The sequence below is a fragment of the Prionailurus viverrinus genome, chromosome C1 (genome assembly GCF_022837055.1).
Source record: "Prionailurus viverrinus isolate Anna chromosome C1, UM_Priviv_1.0, whole genome shotgun sequence".
NCBI lineage: Eukaryota > Metazoa > Chordata > Mammalia > Carnivora > Felidae > Prionailurus > Prionailurus viverrinus.
Window position 1 is genome coordinate 143382178 of NC_062568.1, and position 18726 is coordinate 143400903.

The 18726-nt window shown below is 38.5% G+C and overlaps 2 protein-coding genes across 2 annotated transcripts in view; both read right to left on the bottom strand.

The window, feature by feature from the left end:
• DNASE2B (deoxyribonuclease 2 beta) overlaps positions 1 to 12974 on the bottom strand; it is a 95070-nt gene extending 82096 nt beyond the window's left edge. The window contains exons 1-2 of the mRNA XM_047873575.1: positions 12940 to 12974; positions 11441 to 11525 (exon numbers count right to left, since the gene is read on the bottom strand). The gene's annotated coding sequence lies outside the window, so the exon portion shown is untranslated. The remainder of the gene's footprint in view (positions 1 to 11440; positions 11526 to 12939) is intronic.
• The window catches only part of SAMD13 (sterile alpha motif domain containing 13), a 42510-nt gene extending 24041 nt beyond the window's left edge, over positions 1 to 18469 (bottom strand). The window contains exons 1-3 of the mRNA XM_047868875.1: positions 18433 to 18469; positions 16271 to 16432; positions 11441 to 11525 (exon numbers count right to left, since the gene is read on the bottom strand). Of these exons, the coding sequence (XP_047724831.1) occupies positions 11441 to 11525; positions 16271 to 16432; positions 18433 to 18469 (284 nt within the window). The remainder of the gene's footprint in view (positions 1 to 11440; positions 11526 to 16270; positions 16433 to 18432) is intronic.
• Between the last annotated feature and the right edge of the window lie 257 nt (positions 18470 to 18726).

Consider the following 18726-nt stretch of genomic DNA (forward strand, 5'->3'; position numbering starts at 1 on the left):
CCAAAAACAAGGGATTCTGTAACTGCCTCTTTCCCTACCTGTTCTCAACTTATTTGTACAAATAAAGACCTCTGAACAAGTGTAAATAAGGACACTCCTCTCAAGAGGACGCAACGAATTAATTTTTTATTCACTATCAGATACAATTCATGCCAAAATTCCCGTGAAACACAAACACACTTATGTTTCATATCCCAGTCAACACTAAAGACAACTGTGCAAGCACCACCAGACGAGCCTTCCCTCCCTGCTCTGAGCCACAGCCCAGAGGTCACTATTCCAAAGGACTTAACTATGGCTTTATTATTAGACAAGCTCGGCTTTCCTTCTGTAGGGATATCAGTAGCGTGCCAGAAACTAGGTAGAAAACAGCAACCCATCAGAGCCGCTAACGTATGAAAGATATATAATGCATGTGTGTGAATTTTGCTGGATTTGACTGAAACTCCTGTTGTTTTCATGCTTTAAATGATGACATGCTTGGCTGACTCTCTGGTTTTATGCATTTTATGCTTTTGAAATGTACACTTCTTTAAAAAAATTTTTTTTAATGTTTATTTATTTTTGAAACACACACACACACACACACACACACACACACACGGAGAGCCTGATGCGGGGCTTGAACTCACGAATGGTGAGATCAGACTTGAGCTGAAGTCGAACGCCTAACCGACTGAGCCACCCAGGTGCCCCTGAAATGTACACTTCTTTAAGGTAGTTGTTTGCAATGGACACAATACAAATAAACACAATAAACAAACTCAATTCTTAACTCAGGTTATCATTTAATTTAAGGGAATAATCAAATATTTGTCATAAGACACTATGATTAAACTGAATTCTGTGCCCCCCCTACCAATTCATATGTAGAAGCCCTAACCCTCAATATGATTGCATTTCAATATAGGGCTTTTAGTAGATAGGACAATTAAGATTAAATGAGGTCATAAGGGTAAGATCCTAATCCAATAGGACTGGCGGCCTTATCAGCCAGCATGCATGCACTGTGGGAAGTCCACATAAAGACCAGAAACACAGGTCTTATCAGGAACTGAATCTGCTGGTACCTTGATTTTGGACTTCCCAGCCTCCAGAACGATTTCTGTTGTTTAAACCACCTAGTCTATGGTGTTTTGTTATGGTAGCCTGAGCCAATATGCCATCTGAGTATCATAGTGAACAGACACCATAAAATATTAAGGAATGAATTTTAGCTTCACTAAGAAAAATAAAACTGTACCAGTTACAAGTATCACTATTAACTCCCATATATTATTTGTATTCAAGAAACCATATAGCACCCTAACTTAATCCACCAAAAATATCTGCAGAAGGGTTACAACATCAGATCCTGATTAGAAAGGTTATTTTTCAAGTTTGAATTATGGGCTCAGTTTACCTCCCCTCCTATTCTCTTTTTTCTTCTTCCCTCCTTCTCACCATTCCTTCCTTCTTTCCTCCCTCTCTTCCTTCTTCCCTTCCTTCTTTTCTCCCTCCCTCCCTCCCTCTTTCCCTCCCTTCCTTCCTTCCATCCTTCCTTCTTTCCGTCCTTCCAAACCATTAAGAAGCATTTGGTATTTAGCCACTTAAAATGTTTTAGGAGTTCTGTTTCCTCTGCTTTTAGTATAGAGGTATCTTACCATCATAATGACCCTCTGTTTCAGATTGCTATTCCCTGGAAAGAATAGCATGGTGGGAAACATCACTCATTGTGTTCACGTAGAGTCAAGGAGTGTGGTTGTGGGGTCTGGGAAAGGTAAAAACAGACAAGAGGAGCCTAATGGGGAGAGAGTACCCAGGAACTACCCAGCAGATGGATATAATTTCCTCATGGCTTTCAAAGAAAATACATCTAAGGACTACTGATTATTTATGGGGCACCACAAATGGACAGGATTAGGAGCAAATGAGCAAAAGCTGAAACCAGTGATCAGACACACAATTATTTCTATCAGTTTCCTCTTCCTCCTTTGCTAAGGAGCCAGGCAAGGGTTCCAGACAAATAACCAAGTATCCTATATCCCATTAGGTTATTTATTTAACCCTAGATGTGACTGCTTCCCTTAGAGATGGGGACCTGAATGGTGGATTGTTGTACACACAAGCATTGTTAGATAATTTTTATAAGGTTAAATAATAGTAGCCATTGTTGTTACTGTTATATAAAAAGCCTCTCTGATAATTCTACAATGAGATCAGAATTTTGAAATTCTAACAATACTAACAATAACTTCTAACTCTACCTTAATATTTACTTCCACCGTTCACCTGTTAACCCTAATTCACATGGGCAAAAATGTTAATTTCTTTAACTTAATGCTTAGCTTAATAGTTATTATAGTTAACAGCCTCCCAAAAGTCAGTATTATACTATTAAAGCAAGCTTAAAACTTTATAGCACTCATCACAAATAAAAGTATCATATTAAAATTATAAAAGGAATTTTAGTTTCAAAATTAAAAAAAAAAGTCTATGCTTCAAAATGAAACCATATACTGACCACAAAGGCAGGGGATATGGTGAGATATGCGTGCAAGAAAAGGCTCAGCATTAATAAGAAATAGCTTCTTTTCAAAATCCTTGCTAAACTTTGCTACTGTGAATTTTCTATTGCATTAGAGTTCTCCACTGAGGGGTGAGGGACATGGTGATGGTAGGGAAATAAACCACTTCCTGTTGAAAAGCTGCTAACTTGTTATGTGTCTATTGTGTGGGAACATTTGTTCCTCTTCTATCCTAGAAGAAAACCAAAGAAGGGAAAAAAGACTCACTGTTGAAAAAGGGAGTAAGACTAAGTAAATGACACAAAAAAACTGATATTGAATACTTGTGATTTGTACAGATAGGCACATACATGTAAAATACCTAGAATTCTTTTTGTTTTTTTTTTTTTAGAATTTAGTAAAAATTCTAACATGGATCCAACATGTTCAAACATAGGTCAATAAGAGTGTCATGTATCAATGTTTACGATTAATCTAAAATCTGTGCATCTACAACCCACAAAAACACAATACTTTAATCCCACTTGTTCAATAAAAGCTTATTTTATGTATCCTTTAAGTATATGTGCACATCCCTATGTATGTATGTGTATATTCCTGAACACATGTGAATATACGTGTATGTTCTTGTATGACTATGTTTATACATATGGGATCAGAAAAGTATTTGTATACAAAATGTATAGGATCTAGTCCAAATTATTAAGATGGTTCCCTCTTATTTAGTTATTTTTAAACTTAATAAACAGCCATGAACCCACCAGGTTAAATAAAAGTTAGGATCTTGACAATGACTACATCCATACCCCCTCACTTCCCTCCTAACCTTCCCTCCTAACCTTCCTCCTAGAACATATGTGCGAGAGTTTCACCTGGCTATATACCTGTGAAATATGGTAGCCATTTGACCAAGGAACTGAAGTATTAATTGTATTTAATTTTAATTAGTTTAAATTTAAATGTAAAAACTTGAACAGGTACAAAATATGTTTAAACACAACTTCATTGTTTTAGTGTGACAACATATCACTTTAAATGCTGCATCACCTAGGATACTTTGCTGAAGTTCCCCTATCAGATGCATGCGTCCTCTCTAGTATTATACACAAACACACAACCAATCAGGTTGGTATCAACGGAGTGATTCAGTTCAAATGATTTTTTCCTACACACGCATGTAGCACTGTAATGTATTTGATGCAAACAGCTCAAGTTATAAGAATCTCTTTGTATGTTACATTTGGTAATTAAGTTGACATTCCTAACTACTTTAATTATAATAAATATGTTTTAGTTAAACATAGGAATGGATACAGAGCGCCTGGGTAGCTCAGTCAGTTGAGCATCCGACTTGGCTCAGGTCATGATCTCACAATTTGTGGGTTCGAGCCCATTATCAGGCTCTGTTCAGAGCCTGGAACCTGCTTCAGATTCTGTGTCTCCCTCTCTCTCTGCCCCTCCCCTGCTCATACTCCATCTGCCTCTCTTTCAGAAATAAATAAACATTAAAAAAATTTTTTTTAAATAGGTATGGATAAATTTGAAAGTTTAAAAGGGTAGCATACTACTCATGCAGAATTGAGAGGAGATGTAGAAATTAGCATTAGAACCAGAAGAATAAAGAAAAAAGGAGGCTGGCTGAAAGTATATTGTAAATTTCACAATGAATAGCAATTGCAATTTGCTGGAGCAGAGCAAAAGGAGAAAAAGCAGACTGTTGTGTAAAAAAGTGATAAAGATAATAAAATGTACAGTATTAAGAGACTGTACAGTATTAAGAGAATTTTCATTGAACATATAGATTTGGTAACTTTCTTTTCAACAACCAAAAAGGAACTAATGACATTAGCCACTTGAATTCAAAATTAAATGTCCAACAAAATGCTTTAAAGTGATTTTAAACAGAATCTGAGCTTATAAATTTGTATAGCTATATACGGCTTGGATTCTTGCACAAAAAAGAAAACAATTTTTCCATAGACATCTGGTTATATTTAGTGTTGTTAGAATATTATGAGAAAAGACTAAAAAGGTACTTCACAAAAAGTGAAAGAGTTTTCAGTCAAGCCATCCAACAATTGCCTGAAGAAGACAAAATCTTTTTAACAATATCAAAGATCAACTGGTTAAAAATGTGAAAAACACAATTACTTTTCTTTAGCTTTACGTAAATAGTGCAACATAAAAGACACTGCCCAATTGATACTTGCAGTATGCTTTGTCTCAAAAAACTTCCAAATTTTTGAAGAAATATTGTCAATTTACGGCCTGAAAAACTGAACTCATACTTTAAATATTTTTAAATCTTTTACATCTGTCAAAGAAATATTTCAACTAGATATGAAAAAATTAAACTCTATTCTGATGGATGTTAACTAAAACAAAATCTGGATTTAATGTAATTCAAAAACAAGTGACTGATGTTTCCCTCACCGCTTTATTCTACTGTATGATATCCATGTTCAGTTTTCTAATGCAAATTCTTGAAATGTCATAGATACCATTGTTAAATCATTCATTATATATTTGCAAATGCTATGGATCAATGCCAGATAATGGAACTGTTAAACACACACACACACACACACACACACACACACACACAGAACACAATGAATTTAATGATGTGTGTTCTTTGCCAATTCTTGTTGGATAAGTCCTAGAAGAATTTTACAAAGATCTACTATACTGTTAAATCCAATTCAAGATTTTATTACATCAAATGAATGCTTGCCAAATATTCAATGAAGACCAAAAAATGGCAAAGTATATTATACTTTTTCATTGATATCACACTACATGTGAATGAACTAAATTTGGACCTGCCTCCCCCACCCCCCAAAAAAAGGAAAAGCTGGTTTGTGACCAAGCTAAACTGGCATAAAATTTGAAATTGAAACCTTTCAGAGTATACATACAATAGAGCAATAATAATATACCATAAGTATACAATGATAATTTTGTAATTTTCTAACAAATTTTAAGAAAAATTTGAAAAAATGATATATTGACATGGATAAACTTATAGTTGTTTATAAATGTATACACCACTTTGAATTCAATGTTAATGAGATTGAACTGACAAAGTCTTAGTAAATTTATTTAACTTGGACATTTTGAAACTGATACATATTTGCTTCAAAGTCAAATCAAATCTTCTAAAAAAGAAGAACCAGTTGTGTCAATGTATATACATATAATACAAAAATAATTTTTTGGTATTTGATTCAGTTATTAGAACTTTTAAGTATGTTTGGAATTATTTGGGTATGTGATTCTACCTTTTTAAATTGTAAATCTTATGAAATCTAACACAGATCAAATACTTCCAATGAAAATTTTGCATCCAAATTGAGATATAAAGCATAAAATACAAAATGAATTTAGAAAATTGAGTACAAAAGATGTAAAATGCCTTGTTAGTAATATGTTTTTAACTTCCTGGAACATCAGTTTTCTCATCTATAAAATGGGAATAATAACATATACAGTACCTCAAAATATGGTTGTGAGGACTGACAAGTCTCACACAAAGTACTAGATATATGTAGGGACTCCATAAACAGCAGCCTTGCAAAACTAAAGCTCTGATCAGAAGCATGTGGCCAATGAACAAGGACTGTTATCTTAGGCTTCTTTGGAACTGACCGTTTGTGACAGTATACTCCCTAGTAACACAATTATTATTTTTCATGCCTGGAAATAAGAGCAGCACAAGCCCCAGTTTTGGTAGGTCTCAGAAACAACCATAAGATCCTATGTTTTGTGCCTTTTGGGATTCTATATAATCTAACTCTACTCTGTCCAACAGGTTAGCCACTGGCCACTTGTGGCTGGATTAATTAACTGGAACTTCTGTTTCTGGTCAAGATGGAGTATCGAGGACAAGATTTATTCTTCTGCCTAAAACAACTAGAAAAATAGGAAAATAAATGTATATGAAAGAATGGCACTTGAGACATTGGACGTATGTAATAAAGGGCACTGATGCCCAAGGAATGGAAAACAAGCAAGATAAGCTCTATCCCATCACTGCCTGAAGAGAATTTAGGCTGTGTACAGAGGAGAGTTCCTAAGACGAGAGAAGAGACAGCTTTCAGCATGAGGACCCCAGAGATCTGCAGAAACTTCTTCAAGTGCTTTGCAGAGTACTGATTATCACATACATGTGAGAAAACTAACCAAGGCTGAGGAAAGAACCACCCAACATAAAAATTAGAGAGCATGATCCTTGGCGATCATGCAGGGATGGGAATAGTGCTTGTCTCCATCTGCCAGAGAGGAAAACCTCATAATTCAAGAGCATTGGCTAGAGTACAAGATGGGCCATGCCTCAGTAAGAGGGGGAAAATACCCTTTGATTAAATGCAGCCCTTGTCCTGCCTAACAAAACTTAAAACCAAGACTTAATATGATCAGATTGTTTGCAAGTAACTTAACTGCATCCAGGACAGAGATCAAGAATATTTATAGAGGGGCGCCTGGGTGGCTTAGCTGGTTGAGCTTCTGACTCTTTATTTCAGCTCAGGTCATGTTTCCAGGGTCATGGGATTGAGTCTCTTGTGGGGCTGAGTGTGGAGCCTGCTTGAGATTCTTTCTCTCTCCCCCTTCCTCTGCCCCTCTCCCCCACTCACACTTGCACTTTCTTCTCAAAAAAAAAAAAAAAAAAAAGACTATTTGTAGGAATACCACAAATATCCAGCACCCAACAAGGTAACATTCACAGTATCTGACATTCAATCAAAAATTACCAGGTATGGGAGTGCCTGGGATGGCTCAGTTGGTTAAGCTTCTGATTTCAGTTCAGATCATGATCTCACAGTTCATGAGTTCAAGCCCCACATCCAGCTCTGCAATGACAACTCAGAGCCTGCTTCAGATTCTCTGCCTCCCTCTCTCTCTCTGCCCCTCCCCGACTCTCTCTCTTTCTCAAAAGTAAATAAACATTTAAAAAAATTACCAGGTATGAAAAGAAGCAGAAAATCATAACCCATTCTCACTGAGAAATCAATCAACTGAAATGGACAGAGAAATGATAGAATTAGTAGAGACACTGAAACAGTTACTTCATATATTATGAAGTTACTATACTTCATATATTCAGAAGCTAGAGGCATCAATGAATATGTTAATTAGAGATGTCAAGGCATAAAAAAAAAAAAAAGACCCAGTTTGAACTTCTAGAGATGGAAACTACACTGTCTGAAATGGAAAATACAATGAGTGGGATTAACAACAAGATCATACTCTTCAGAAGAAAAGATTAGTGACCTTGAAGGCAAAACAATAGAAACTATCCAAAATGAAACACAGAGAAAAAAGAACAAAAAACGAAACAAAACAAAACAACCGAGAGCATTAGTGAATTGTGGCACAGTATCAAGTGATCAAATACACCATATTTGGAATCACCAAAGGAGAAGTGAGGGGAACCAAAAAAGAATGCCTGGAAAATTTCCATACTTGATGAAAACAAAGTCCATAGAGCTGAAAAACAAAACAAAACCCCAAGCACAAGAAAAATGAACAAAACTATACCAAATCTCATACTCAAATTGCTTGAAAATCAATGATAAAGAAAAACATCTTAAAAGCAGACAAAAAGTGGCACATTATATATAGAAAGCCAAAGACAAGAAAAAGACTAAATGTTTTCCCTTAAGGAAACAAAACTAGTTTGTCCAATCTCACCACTTCTATGCAACTTTTCACTGAAGAGCCTACTCAGTGCAATAAGGGCAGTAAGAGAAATAAAATATATTCACATCTGGAAGGAAAAAGTAAAACTGTCTCTACTTACAAGACATAATTGTCTATGTCAAATATCTAATTGGATCTACCCAAAAGCTACTAGAAGTAATAAATGAGTTTATCAAGATTGTAGAATATGAGGTCAATAAAAAAATCAATTATATTTCTATATACTATCAACAATTGGATATTAAAATTTTAAAAGCAATACCATTTATAATAGCCTGAAATTATAAATTATGTAGGGATATATCTGACAAAAGATGTACAAGACCTAGAGATGGAAAATTACAAAACCCCACTTAGAGAAATTACATTAGACCTAAGTAAAAGTACAAAAATACTGCATCAATGGCTTGGAAGACACAATATTGTTAAGAGATCAATCTCTCTAAGTTGATCTATAATTCAATGCAATGCCATCAAAGCACCAGCAGCCATTTTTTTTGGTTTTGATTTTTGTAGAAATTAACAAACTGATTCTAAAAATCATTTGGAAATGCAAAGAACCTAGGAGAGACCAAACAAGTCTGAAAAAGAACAAAGTCAAACAGATAACAGTACTTGATTTCAAGATTTGTTACAAAGCTATAGTTACCAAAACTGTGTTATATTGGCATAAATATATGCAAAATTATGAATGGAATAAAATAGTCCAGGAATACATTCACACACATGTAATCAATTATTTTTCAACAAAGTTGCAAGAACAATTCAACAAATGGAGCTACAACAATTGGATATTCATAGGCAAAAAACCCTACCATCCCCCCCACCACCAGAAACAATTTAATCCTTATCTCACACCATACACAGAAATTAACCCCCAAATCACAGTCCCAAATATAAGAAAATGTAAGAGAAAATCCTTGTGACCTTAGGTTAGGCAAATACTTCATAGACACGACACTAAAAGCACTATTCATGAAATAATAAATGGATAAACTGGAGTTCACTGTTATTAAAAACTCCTACAGTTTGAAAGATGCTGTAGAGAGAATAAAAAGACAAGTCTCATACCACTAGAAAATATTTTCAAATTACGTATATAAGGTACTTGCACCCAGAATATACAAAAACTGTCTATAAAATAATACATAAATACTAGCCTAATAAAAAGATGGGCAAAATATTTGAACAATATTTTACTTATGAAAGAGGTATGGATGGCATACCAATAAGATGCTCACCATCTTTGGTCATCAGGGAAATAAAAATGAAAACCACACCTAATATAATACCTAATATGAAAAAGACTGATCACACCAAGTTCATGAGGATATAAAACAACCAGAACACTTACATACCATTGGTGGAATGTAAAAGGACCACCAGTTTAGAAAACAGTTTCCTAAAAAGTTAAACATATACCTGCTATATAGCCCAGCCATTCCATTCTTAAATATATATCCAAGAGAAATGAAAGCATATGTCCACACACAGACCTGTACACAAATGGTCAAAGCAGCTTTATTTGTAATACCAAAAAAATGGAAACAAGTCAAATGTCTATCAGCAAGTGGATGGATAAACAGTGAACAATCTGTTGTATATCCATACAATGAAATACTACTCAGTCATAATAAATCATGAAATACTGATAGACACTACAACATGGGCGAATCCCAAATTAATTATCCTGGGTGAAAGTAACCAGACTGCCATACTCTCCCCACCCCCCCCCCAAAAAAGTACACTCTGAACAGTTTCATTTATATAAAATTGTAGAAAAATTAAATTAATCTATAGTGACACATAGCCTATCCGTGGTCACCCAGGGATATGGCAGCAGAGAAGAACAGGAGGAAGAGATTATAAAGAGTTATGAGGAAACTTGGGGGTTATCTTAATTGTGGTAATGGTTTCACAAATGTATACAAATGTCAAAACTTACAAACTTTATATTTTAAACACATGGAGTTTATCATGTGCCAATTATATTTCCATAAAGCTGTTAACTTTTAAAATTAATTAAAAGTTCAGTTAGTTACACTAGTAACTAGTAACATTTCAAATTTTTAAATAGCCACATGTGGCCAGCGGCTACCATTTTGGACGCAAAATGTACAACATTTCCAGTCCTACTGGACAGGACTGCTCATACAAAAAAAAAAAAAAAGTGCATCTGTTTCTTTCATTTCTCCTACATTTATCTACCTTAAACTTCAAGAATGGGATAAGCATGCCAGCATGGCACTGATACATAAATTACCTGGGAATTTTAAAAGCAGATTTTATTAAGTTTATTTTAATGTAACTTTGCTGTGAAGCAAAATATACCTTCTATTCACAAATAGATAGCATACTCCTTCCTCATATAGATACCATAACTTCTATGGATTATATTTAATTAGTTTCCTCCAAAGTTCAACTTCAGGGCAATTTTAAACTAAATGACAAGGAAGATAAAACAGATAACACTCTCTTGGAACTTACTTTCTCCTTGTAGCCAAAGTGGTTATAACTTCACAATAACACTGAAATAGGAATATACATATTTTTCATATACTTACAGCAATCTTATGAGTTACCCTGAAATATGTAGCATGTTTTAGAATATGCTACATAATGCAACGGAATTTTCCTTTTTAAAACAATCAAGCCTATAACTCACAACAAATATAAAGTTTCAAATGTGAGAACGGACATGAAAACAGAACACTATGTTATGTGCCGGAATGTTTCACATTCGAGGATCAGTTTATAAAATTAGTTAGGGCAGAGTTGTTCAACTTAGTATTCTAACTAAAGCTTTTTCCTTTTTTTTTTTTTTTACTACAGGTCTCAGTTTTGACAGAGGTGATTTTACTTAAAAAGACTCAAATTCTCTGTTCTGCACCCGCACCTTACAAGCCTATGGACTTGGAAGACAGAGTCTGTTTGCTCGGTGTTTTGTTTCAATATACAGAATGCAGGGCTGAGATCCTCCACCGTCCCTGTTCCAAAGCCTGATACACTAACCCTTTATGCACGGTTTGATGCCTGAGTCATCTCTGTCTTAGAAATGGAATAAAGAAAAAGGCAACTGGGGCTGGGGCGAGAAGGGAGTGTGGTGGCCAGTATAGACCAAGCAAAACAACCCCCAGACAGTGTAATGTAGTAGATAAGCAAGAAGTATAAAAATAGAAACCAAGTCCCTCTGTTGTTTGCAGAAGCAGAACTCACAAGCCAGTTTCACTTACTTTTTTACACCGACAGAGCCATTTTCCTTGTTTTCCATGTCAACAGATAGCATGGGAAGGCTGCAGGGTTCCTTTACTTCAGCAACTAATCAATAAGGGAGAAAAGCTTGTGTTTAATTCTTAGAAAGTGAGAGAAGAATATATATTCTGAAACGGAAATATAATGGTCCCTTTTTCCAGCTTCACACCAGTTCACGTATGTTTGTTTAAACCTCCGGTTCCCTCAGCGATTGGAGAGATGTGATTAAACCTAAAGCACTGGAGGAGACGGACTGGGGTGCTTTCATCTGTACTGGCACTCCCTGCCTTGACAATAAGCATTTGCAAATGAAATTGAATCCTCGTTCAAAACAAGTGCTGTGTGAACTGGCACAGCTTCCCCTGGGTGCCAAGCTCTCACTTAAGACACTGCAACTCATAAATGAGTCAAAGTCGAGAAAAACAATCCCCCTTTTCCTGCCCCTTCAGACCACGGGCTGTGATTTCTTTCTTTTCTTCTTCTTTTTTTAATTGCATTTTTTTGTCCACTCACAAACCTTCTATTTTTTCATTGCAATGCAAAAGAACACTTAAAGCTTTTGTCAGCAAGTATTCCCCTACCTCACATATTCTCAACGAAAGCCTCAAAACCTGTCTGTGAGATGGCCATGCTGTGGTAAAGCTGGAAGCTTACAAAAATGTCAGATAGCCCTTAGCACAGAAAGGTGGTGCTGGTGTGTGTGTGTGTGTGTGTGTGTGTGTGTGTGTGTGTGTAAGAGAGGGGAGGCAGCTCATTAGATTTATGTAAAAATCACCAAAACATCCAAGGAAATATAGTAGCATCCATCACTTTGTCTTTTTGTTTAGTAGGATGAGGACTGTGAAAAAATAAAAACCCTCCACAATTAATATGCAATTAGCAAGATGAAAAAGCTATGAACAAAACTGCTTTAAAAAACTAGTTCTGAAACGTGCTTGTTCTACAGCTGAAGCCATAAATTAAATACATTTCCTCTCAAATTACTTTATACTTCGGCACTCCTTCTCTAGGGATTACTCTGACATGACAAGTGCATCATTTAGTATATTCACAAGATTTTATCACTGTTAGAGAAGTAGATGATTAACAAATAATACTGTTAAGTGTGGGATAATCTTTCTCCTGACACACACACACACACACACACACACACACACACACACACACACAAACTTCCAGTTGCTAAACCACTTAGATCATTCATAGAGAAATCCAACATTTAATATACATATAGATATTAACATACATTCACACACCGTTACAGAGTAGACAGAAGATAGTGCTGCTGCTCCATGCCAAAAGAATGATTTCACTTCAGTTGGAAACTGTTACACATTCACCATTTTCTAAGCATCTCAGAAAAAAAAAAACCAAAACAAAACACTCACAATGATACTCTGTAACACCATACCACATTGTCTTATTATTATTATTATTATTATTATTTTCTTTTTTGTGGAAGAGTAAAAAGAAAACCTACCTAGAAGCAACTAAAACATGTCATTTTTTATAGGCTTATCAAGAACAGCCAAAGAAACCCCAATGTTTTCTTTCACAAAGTAGGCTGGCAAAGGAATTCAATAAGGAGGTACAATTTGACACAGTGAAATAAAACCAGGCTGGCTCTCAGCCAACATGACGTTAGGAATCACACACAAGCTGCACCAACTGCCTTCTGGTTCATGGCTGACTTTTTAAAGCTACAGTGTGCCTGTTCACTTTTGCTAACTACCTTCGGCACAATTAGTACAAGTGAATGAATCAGGAGTCCAAAAACTGCAGAATTCTCCCTGCACCTGTCTTGTAAAGAAAAACAAGCTGTATCAATAGCCTCTTATCTCCCCCCTCCCCTTCATTGTTGCTGCATGGTATGTCTTTACTGTTGTTCTGAGCACAGATGTCATGTTTCGAAAACTATTTTTCTCCCCTGTGGGAGGAAAAAAAAAAACACAAGAGAAAATAAGGAAAAAAACCAAACCCTAGTGTTTAGGGGCTATACCCAGTGAATACTCAGAAGCTGCCGCCCTGTGTTACTCTTTCTTCCTTACAGAGACTCATGGACAAAGTTCCCAGGGCTGGCTTTTAAGTAATCTCTTTGTGAGAATAAGGAAAGTACTGCCCAGCATAAAATCCTTGGCTTCATTATGCAGGAAGAAACATATTTCAGGGGATGCAAAGTGGATGGCCAGATCTCCTGAGAACACCTACATTCTTTTATTTTGGCATTCAACCTGCCAGATGAAGTCAGCAAAAATTCAAAATGAAACAAACCTCATTCTATAAAACAATTAGTTCTGGGAGATTTAATCTTAATTGTTTATCCCAGTTGTACAAAAAGCATAATTCAACAAAGTTAACTAACACTGTCTATGAGCACCAGGTACTAGATTAGTTACATGTGAAAAAGAAGGTATTTTATGCCAACCCCCAAATTCATAGAATCTCCCACCATCCAGGAAATGGGAAGGTGGTGTGGAGAGACTAGGCTTGATCTTTTAAGATACCCTGGTCAATCTCCGTTTCCTTGCATGGCTGGGAACCACTACTGAGGGAAAACATTCCCATTCCACAAACATGCTGTAGATACACAGGAAGCATGCATAGCTGTCATCGAAACAAACACCAACAAATATTTGGACACTTTCAGGTCAAGATGTCAACTAAACCACTCAAGACAGGGCAAAGAATACAGGTTCCCAAGAAGGATCCTAGAAAAAGGCACCTGTTGCTGTATGACTGTGTAAAATTCAGGCAAAATTGAGGAGAAAGCAGAAGGTCTCCTTTTTCTTTGGTAATTTTTAAGGGCCCTAGATCAGCAACTATAATCTAAACTTGCAACCTGAATTTCAAAGTCAAAAATTTGTTCCCTTACTTATTCCAAGAATGATATTAGAAATGTGCTTCTTGAAAGATCGTCACTGAGAAAGATTTCAAGTGTTCTCTCTGCCCATCTTTACCATTACTCCCTCGAAAAAGCAAACAATAATTTAGGGACAAATCCTAAGTGTTTATTTATTTTTGAGCACCATTTTTTGAGTCTGGTCAAACAGGGGAGTCTTATCACCACTGATCAAAATGATGAACTCTTCTGGATATAGAGAGCCCTTTCACCAACAGATTTCATAATGCTTTGGGACTTGATCTGAAATTCCTGAAATGTGCTCCAGGCAAATTCAAATGGAAGGGTGCTGGGCTGTGAGTCCTGGGGGCAAGGTGTCTCATAGCACTCTCAAGCAGTTGCTCAGAACAAAATCAGTCCAGCTCAGCACTCTTGAAAGGAGAGGCAAAGAAAATGTAGTTACACCGAGCTTTTCCTTAGACACCCTCACAGGAGGAAGGATTCTGTGAAGTTTCTCCAAGATTTTCTTCCTATACATAGAGGACATCCCCTTCTGTCTCCCCTGCTGTGATCAAAAGTTTTCCTGTTAGACAAAGGTAAGGGTTTCAGAAGGTGATGTAGGAAATCAATTCCATTTTATGAAAAAAAAAAAAAAAAAAAGAAAAAAAAAAAAAGAAAAAAAAAAAAAAAGAAAAAGCCACGAAAGCATTCTAAATTTTAACCACAGCAGGTTTCACTTATCAGCTAGTTTCTAACTTAGGAATAAATTGACATTTGCGGGTGTAAGTATATACACTAGTTCTCACCCACTTCCTCCTCACTCTCTCCAACTAACTGATTTAACCCTCTTCTCTGCTAATAAAAATGATGTGTATGTATGTAGTGTATGTAGCCTACAGCCTAAATGAAGTGTGTGTATGTAATGTATGTGTGTGATGAATGTGTATGCTGTGTGTAAGGTGTACGGCGTGTGTGTGGCGTGTGTAGCGTACGTGGTGTGTTTTTGTGCGCGCGCGTGTGTGTAGGGTGTACGTGTAGGGTGATAGAGCTGCAAACAAGAGCTTCTGATCCAGGACATTATGGGATGTGCTTGCTAGAATCACTTGGGAGATCCTCATGTTGGGATTCTGAAGCAGAACTGTTGGGCACACTTGGGCATGGGCTTAGGAGAGAGGATGGGTCAGGAAGTGTGGGGAACGGGTGCCTCCGATGGGGCTTCTTTTATTGCGCAGCACTCCTTCCTTCCCTCCACCCCGAGGACCAGAGCTGTCCCAAAGGAACCACTCGCCCCTGGCCTCCCGTCAGGGAATCGGCCAGCACAGTGTCCAGCCCGCATCGCAGAGTGCAGACCTGGGTCCACGTGGCTGCAGAAGAAATCTCGAGAAGTCGCCGGAGGGCAGGGCGGAGCTCACCGCCTCCCTAAGGGCGTCCCAGGGGAGAAGGGGGAGCGACCTGGAGAGCGACCGGTGGGGGCAAGACTGAGGGCAGGAGAGGGGACGCCAGGAAGCCCCTCGGACGAACGGCGCCGTCCGATAGACAAACGACTCGCTGGTGGCACCGACGACAAGAGGGGAAAAGTTTCTAAGACTTTCAAGAAGAAACTGTTTGTCTTTGAGTTTGGGGGCTCCCCAGGGAGCCCGTCTGTGGGAAGGGAGCGTGGGGGTGTGGCGCTCGCTGGGCGCCCAGCCGAGCCGTGCCACCACCGGGTCCCGTCCTGAGAGCTTTGCCCCGCAGCCACGGCGAGCCGCAGCTCTCCGCCGGAGCCCGGCACGCTTCTCTGTCCCCAGTTCCACTCCGGGGTGACAGATTCCACGCTCATGGGTGCAACAAGCTGCAGGAGCACCGGACACACAGCAGAGACGAGGGAGGGCAGGGCGGTGTTTATTGTGGTTTTCTTCGCTTCCTTCCATCCTGGAGAGGGGAGAGGGTGGCCGCGTTCCCAGTGCCCTCGCAGCACGAGCGGATCACTTACCTCCCCGCACGGCCGGCGGCGGGAGGCTTTCCCCCGCGCAGAGCTCGGCGGCCGCCACGCGCCCAGCCCCGGTGCAGCCGGCCGGCCGAGCGCGCGGAGCACGCCGGGACTTGTAGTTCTCCGCGGGCGGGCGGGAGAGCGGGCGGGGCGGGGGTCCGAGGGCTGGGGCCACCAGGAAGCGGAGAGGTCAGGAAGGGAGGGGACTAGGCGGGGGCCCTGCGAAAGCCTGGGAGGACGTTTGCTAGAACTTAAAAACCGCCAGGGAGCTGGCGGGGAGGGGAACATTCCTAGAGAGAGTTTTAAATTGGGGGTTTTCAGGCTAATACCATTACCGCCCTGTCTTACTCGCTCACGTCCCAATGAAGTGTTAGGCTGGGTTTGGGCAGTAATGACAAGTAGACATCTCCTCGGCCAAATTCATATTATATGGGGCCTTACGCTTCCTTCGCCCCGAACACAAACGTGGAGTTCTCTGCTTGGAGCACCTGTGCTGTCACTCACAGAATAACTTAGGGCATGCAAAGGTAGGGTGAATAAATTGCACTTTACATTTGCAGAGCACTCTGCAGTTTACAGAGCCCCTCTCCCTTGGTTCTTTATGTTGGAATCATAAAACAACACTGAATTAGGCAGAGAAAACTTAAGATGTGGGGAGTCTTTTGTATCCGCTCTATTCATCTCCTCTTCTAACCCTGCTCTTAGCAGCTGGGAAGAGAGTGGGGAGAAGGAAGGCTGCTGGCAGATGTGGTGGGCGCAGTGAAAGACGAGCCTGCTGTGAGGGACTTTCTTGAAATAGCTAGTAAATAAATCCTCACTAAATAAGGAGATAAGTAAGACCAAAGGAACTTATGGATTGGAAGAATGGACTGGGAAAGAAAAGGCAGGTGGGATAGGGATAGAGACAGAAGGGAAGACTGTGATAGAGGCTAGAGGTCATATGGAAACATGGTAGTTGAATATTGGATAGGGTAGGAAGGAAATGACAGGATAAATATAGAGACTGAATAGAAGGTTGTGGTTAGACTATAGGTCTAATGAAATGAAAAAGTTGTATAAAAAAAAAAAGCAAAACAATGGAATTTTAGAAACCAGATAGATCTGGCATCCTGGTGTCACTTCAAGGCTAGCTCTGTGACCTTAGGTAAGTTATTTAACATCCCAAACCCCTTTTTTCTCATCTTTAAAATGTAAATAGTAATAACTCCTACTTTGTGATGTGGTTGTGCAGATTAAAAGAGATGGGAAGCATTTAGTATAGTGCCTGGCATATAATAGGACCTTTAATAAAGTGCTTATTAATAAAGTGCTTATTATATGCCAGGCACTATACTAAGTGTAAATAATACTATTTATAATACTATTTATAATACTAATCATACTATTATTACTTCCTTTTGTGGAAATACCGAAAGAAATTGGAGTAGAAGTACCAATTAGGAGGCTGTGACCATATTCTAACTTACAGGTAATGATAGCTTGAACTACAGTAATAGGAAGCGGATATGAGACACTTCCAAGGCAAACTAGACAGAGCAGTGCAATCAATTGGACGTGGGCGTGAGGGGCGGGAAAGAAAGATGGTTGTCATTTCTAGACTGAGTAGGTAAATAATGTTGTCATTCACATGAATAGGTACAACTGGTGGAAAAACAGGTTTTCGAGGAAGATGACTAGTTTGATTTTGGACATGTATAACTTGAGGCTTTCTGTGTATGAGTGACAGAATGTCAGTTGGGAGTGTGGACTTGGATATCCTGTGTAGAAACGGAACTTTGAGAGTGGATGACTTAGAAGAAGGAGTTGAAGATCATCTGGAGTGGGAAAAGGAAGGGCAGCCGAGGTGGGCAAGGGGAAGTGAGGAGTCAGACAGTGACACCTGGCAGGAGCTGTGGAAGGAGACTAGAGGAAGCTGCAGGAGTACAGTGACACATAGCCAAGAAAGGAAAGAGAAGTGAAGAGTTGTTCATTAACAGGTCAAACACTATAGAGAGGGAGCCAGTGACTGGGCCACTGGAATGACAGATCTAGTCTGTTGGGATGGATCTGCCTCCAGGAGCTGTTTTGGAAATTTACCAGAGTGATTTTGCTTGTCTCCTGATTGGGGAGGGAGAACTACTGGAATGTAGTCAATGGAGCGAAAGATGCTAGATATCATGCAGTACCCAGGCTAGTACAGCACAGCAAAGAATTGTCCTGCATTCTGCGTTGCTTGACTGTTCTCCTGTTCATTTGTGTAGATGAAAAAGCTATTTATATTTATCTGAGCCTAGAATCTATTTTATATATAAACATACAGTGTTTTTCACACAGTTTTAAGATATATTGAATTTTCCTGGAATGCAGGACGTTGAATGGCAATACAGTTTTTGGAATTTGAATCACCAATACGATTCATTTAATGGCTGTCCATTTCATGGTGATTCTACAGATGAATGCAAGCATCTGATTACTTCCTT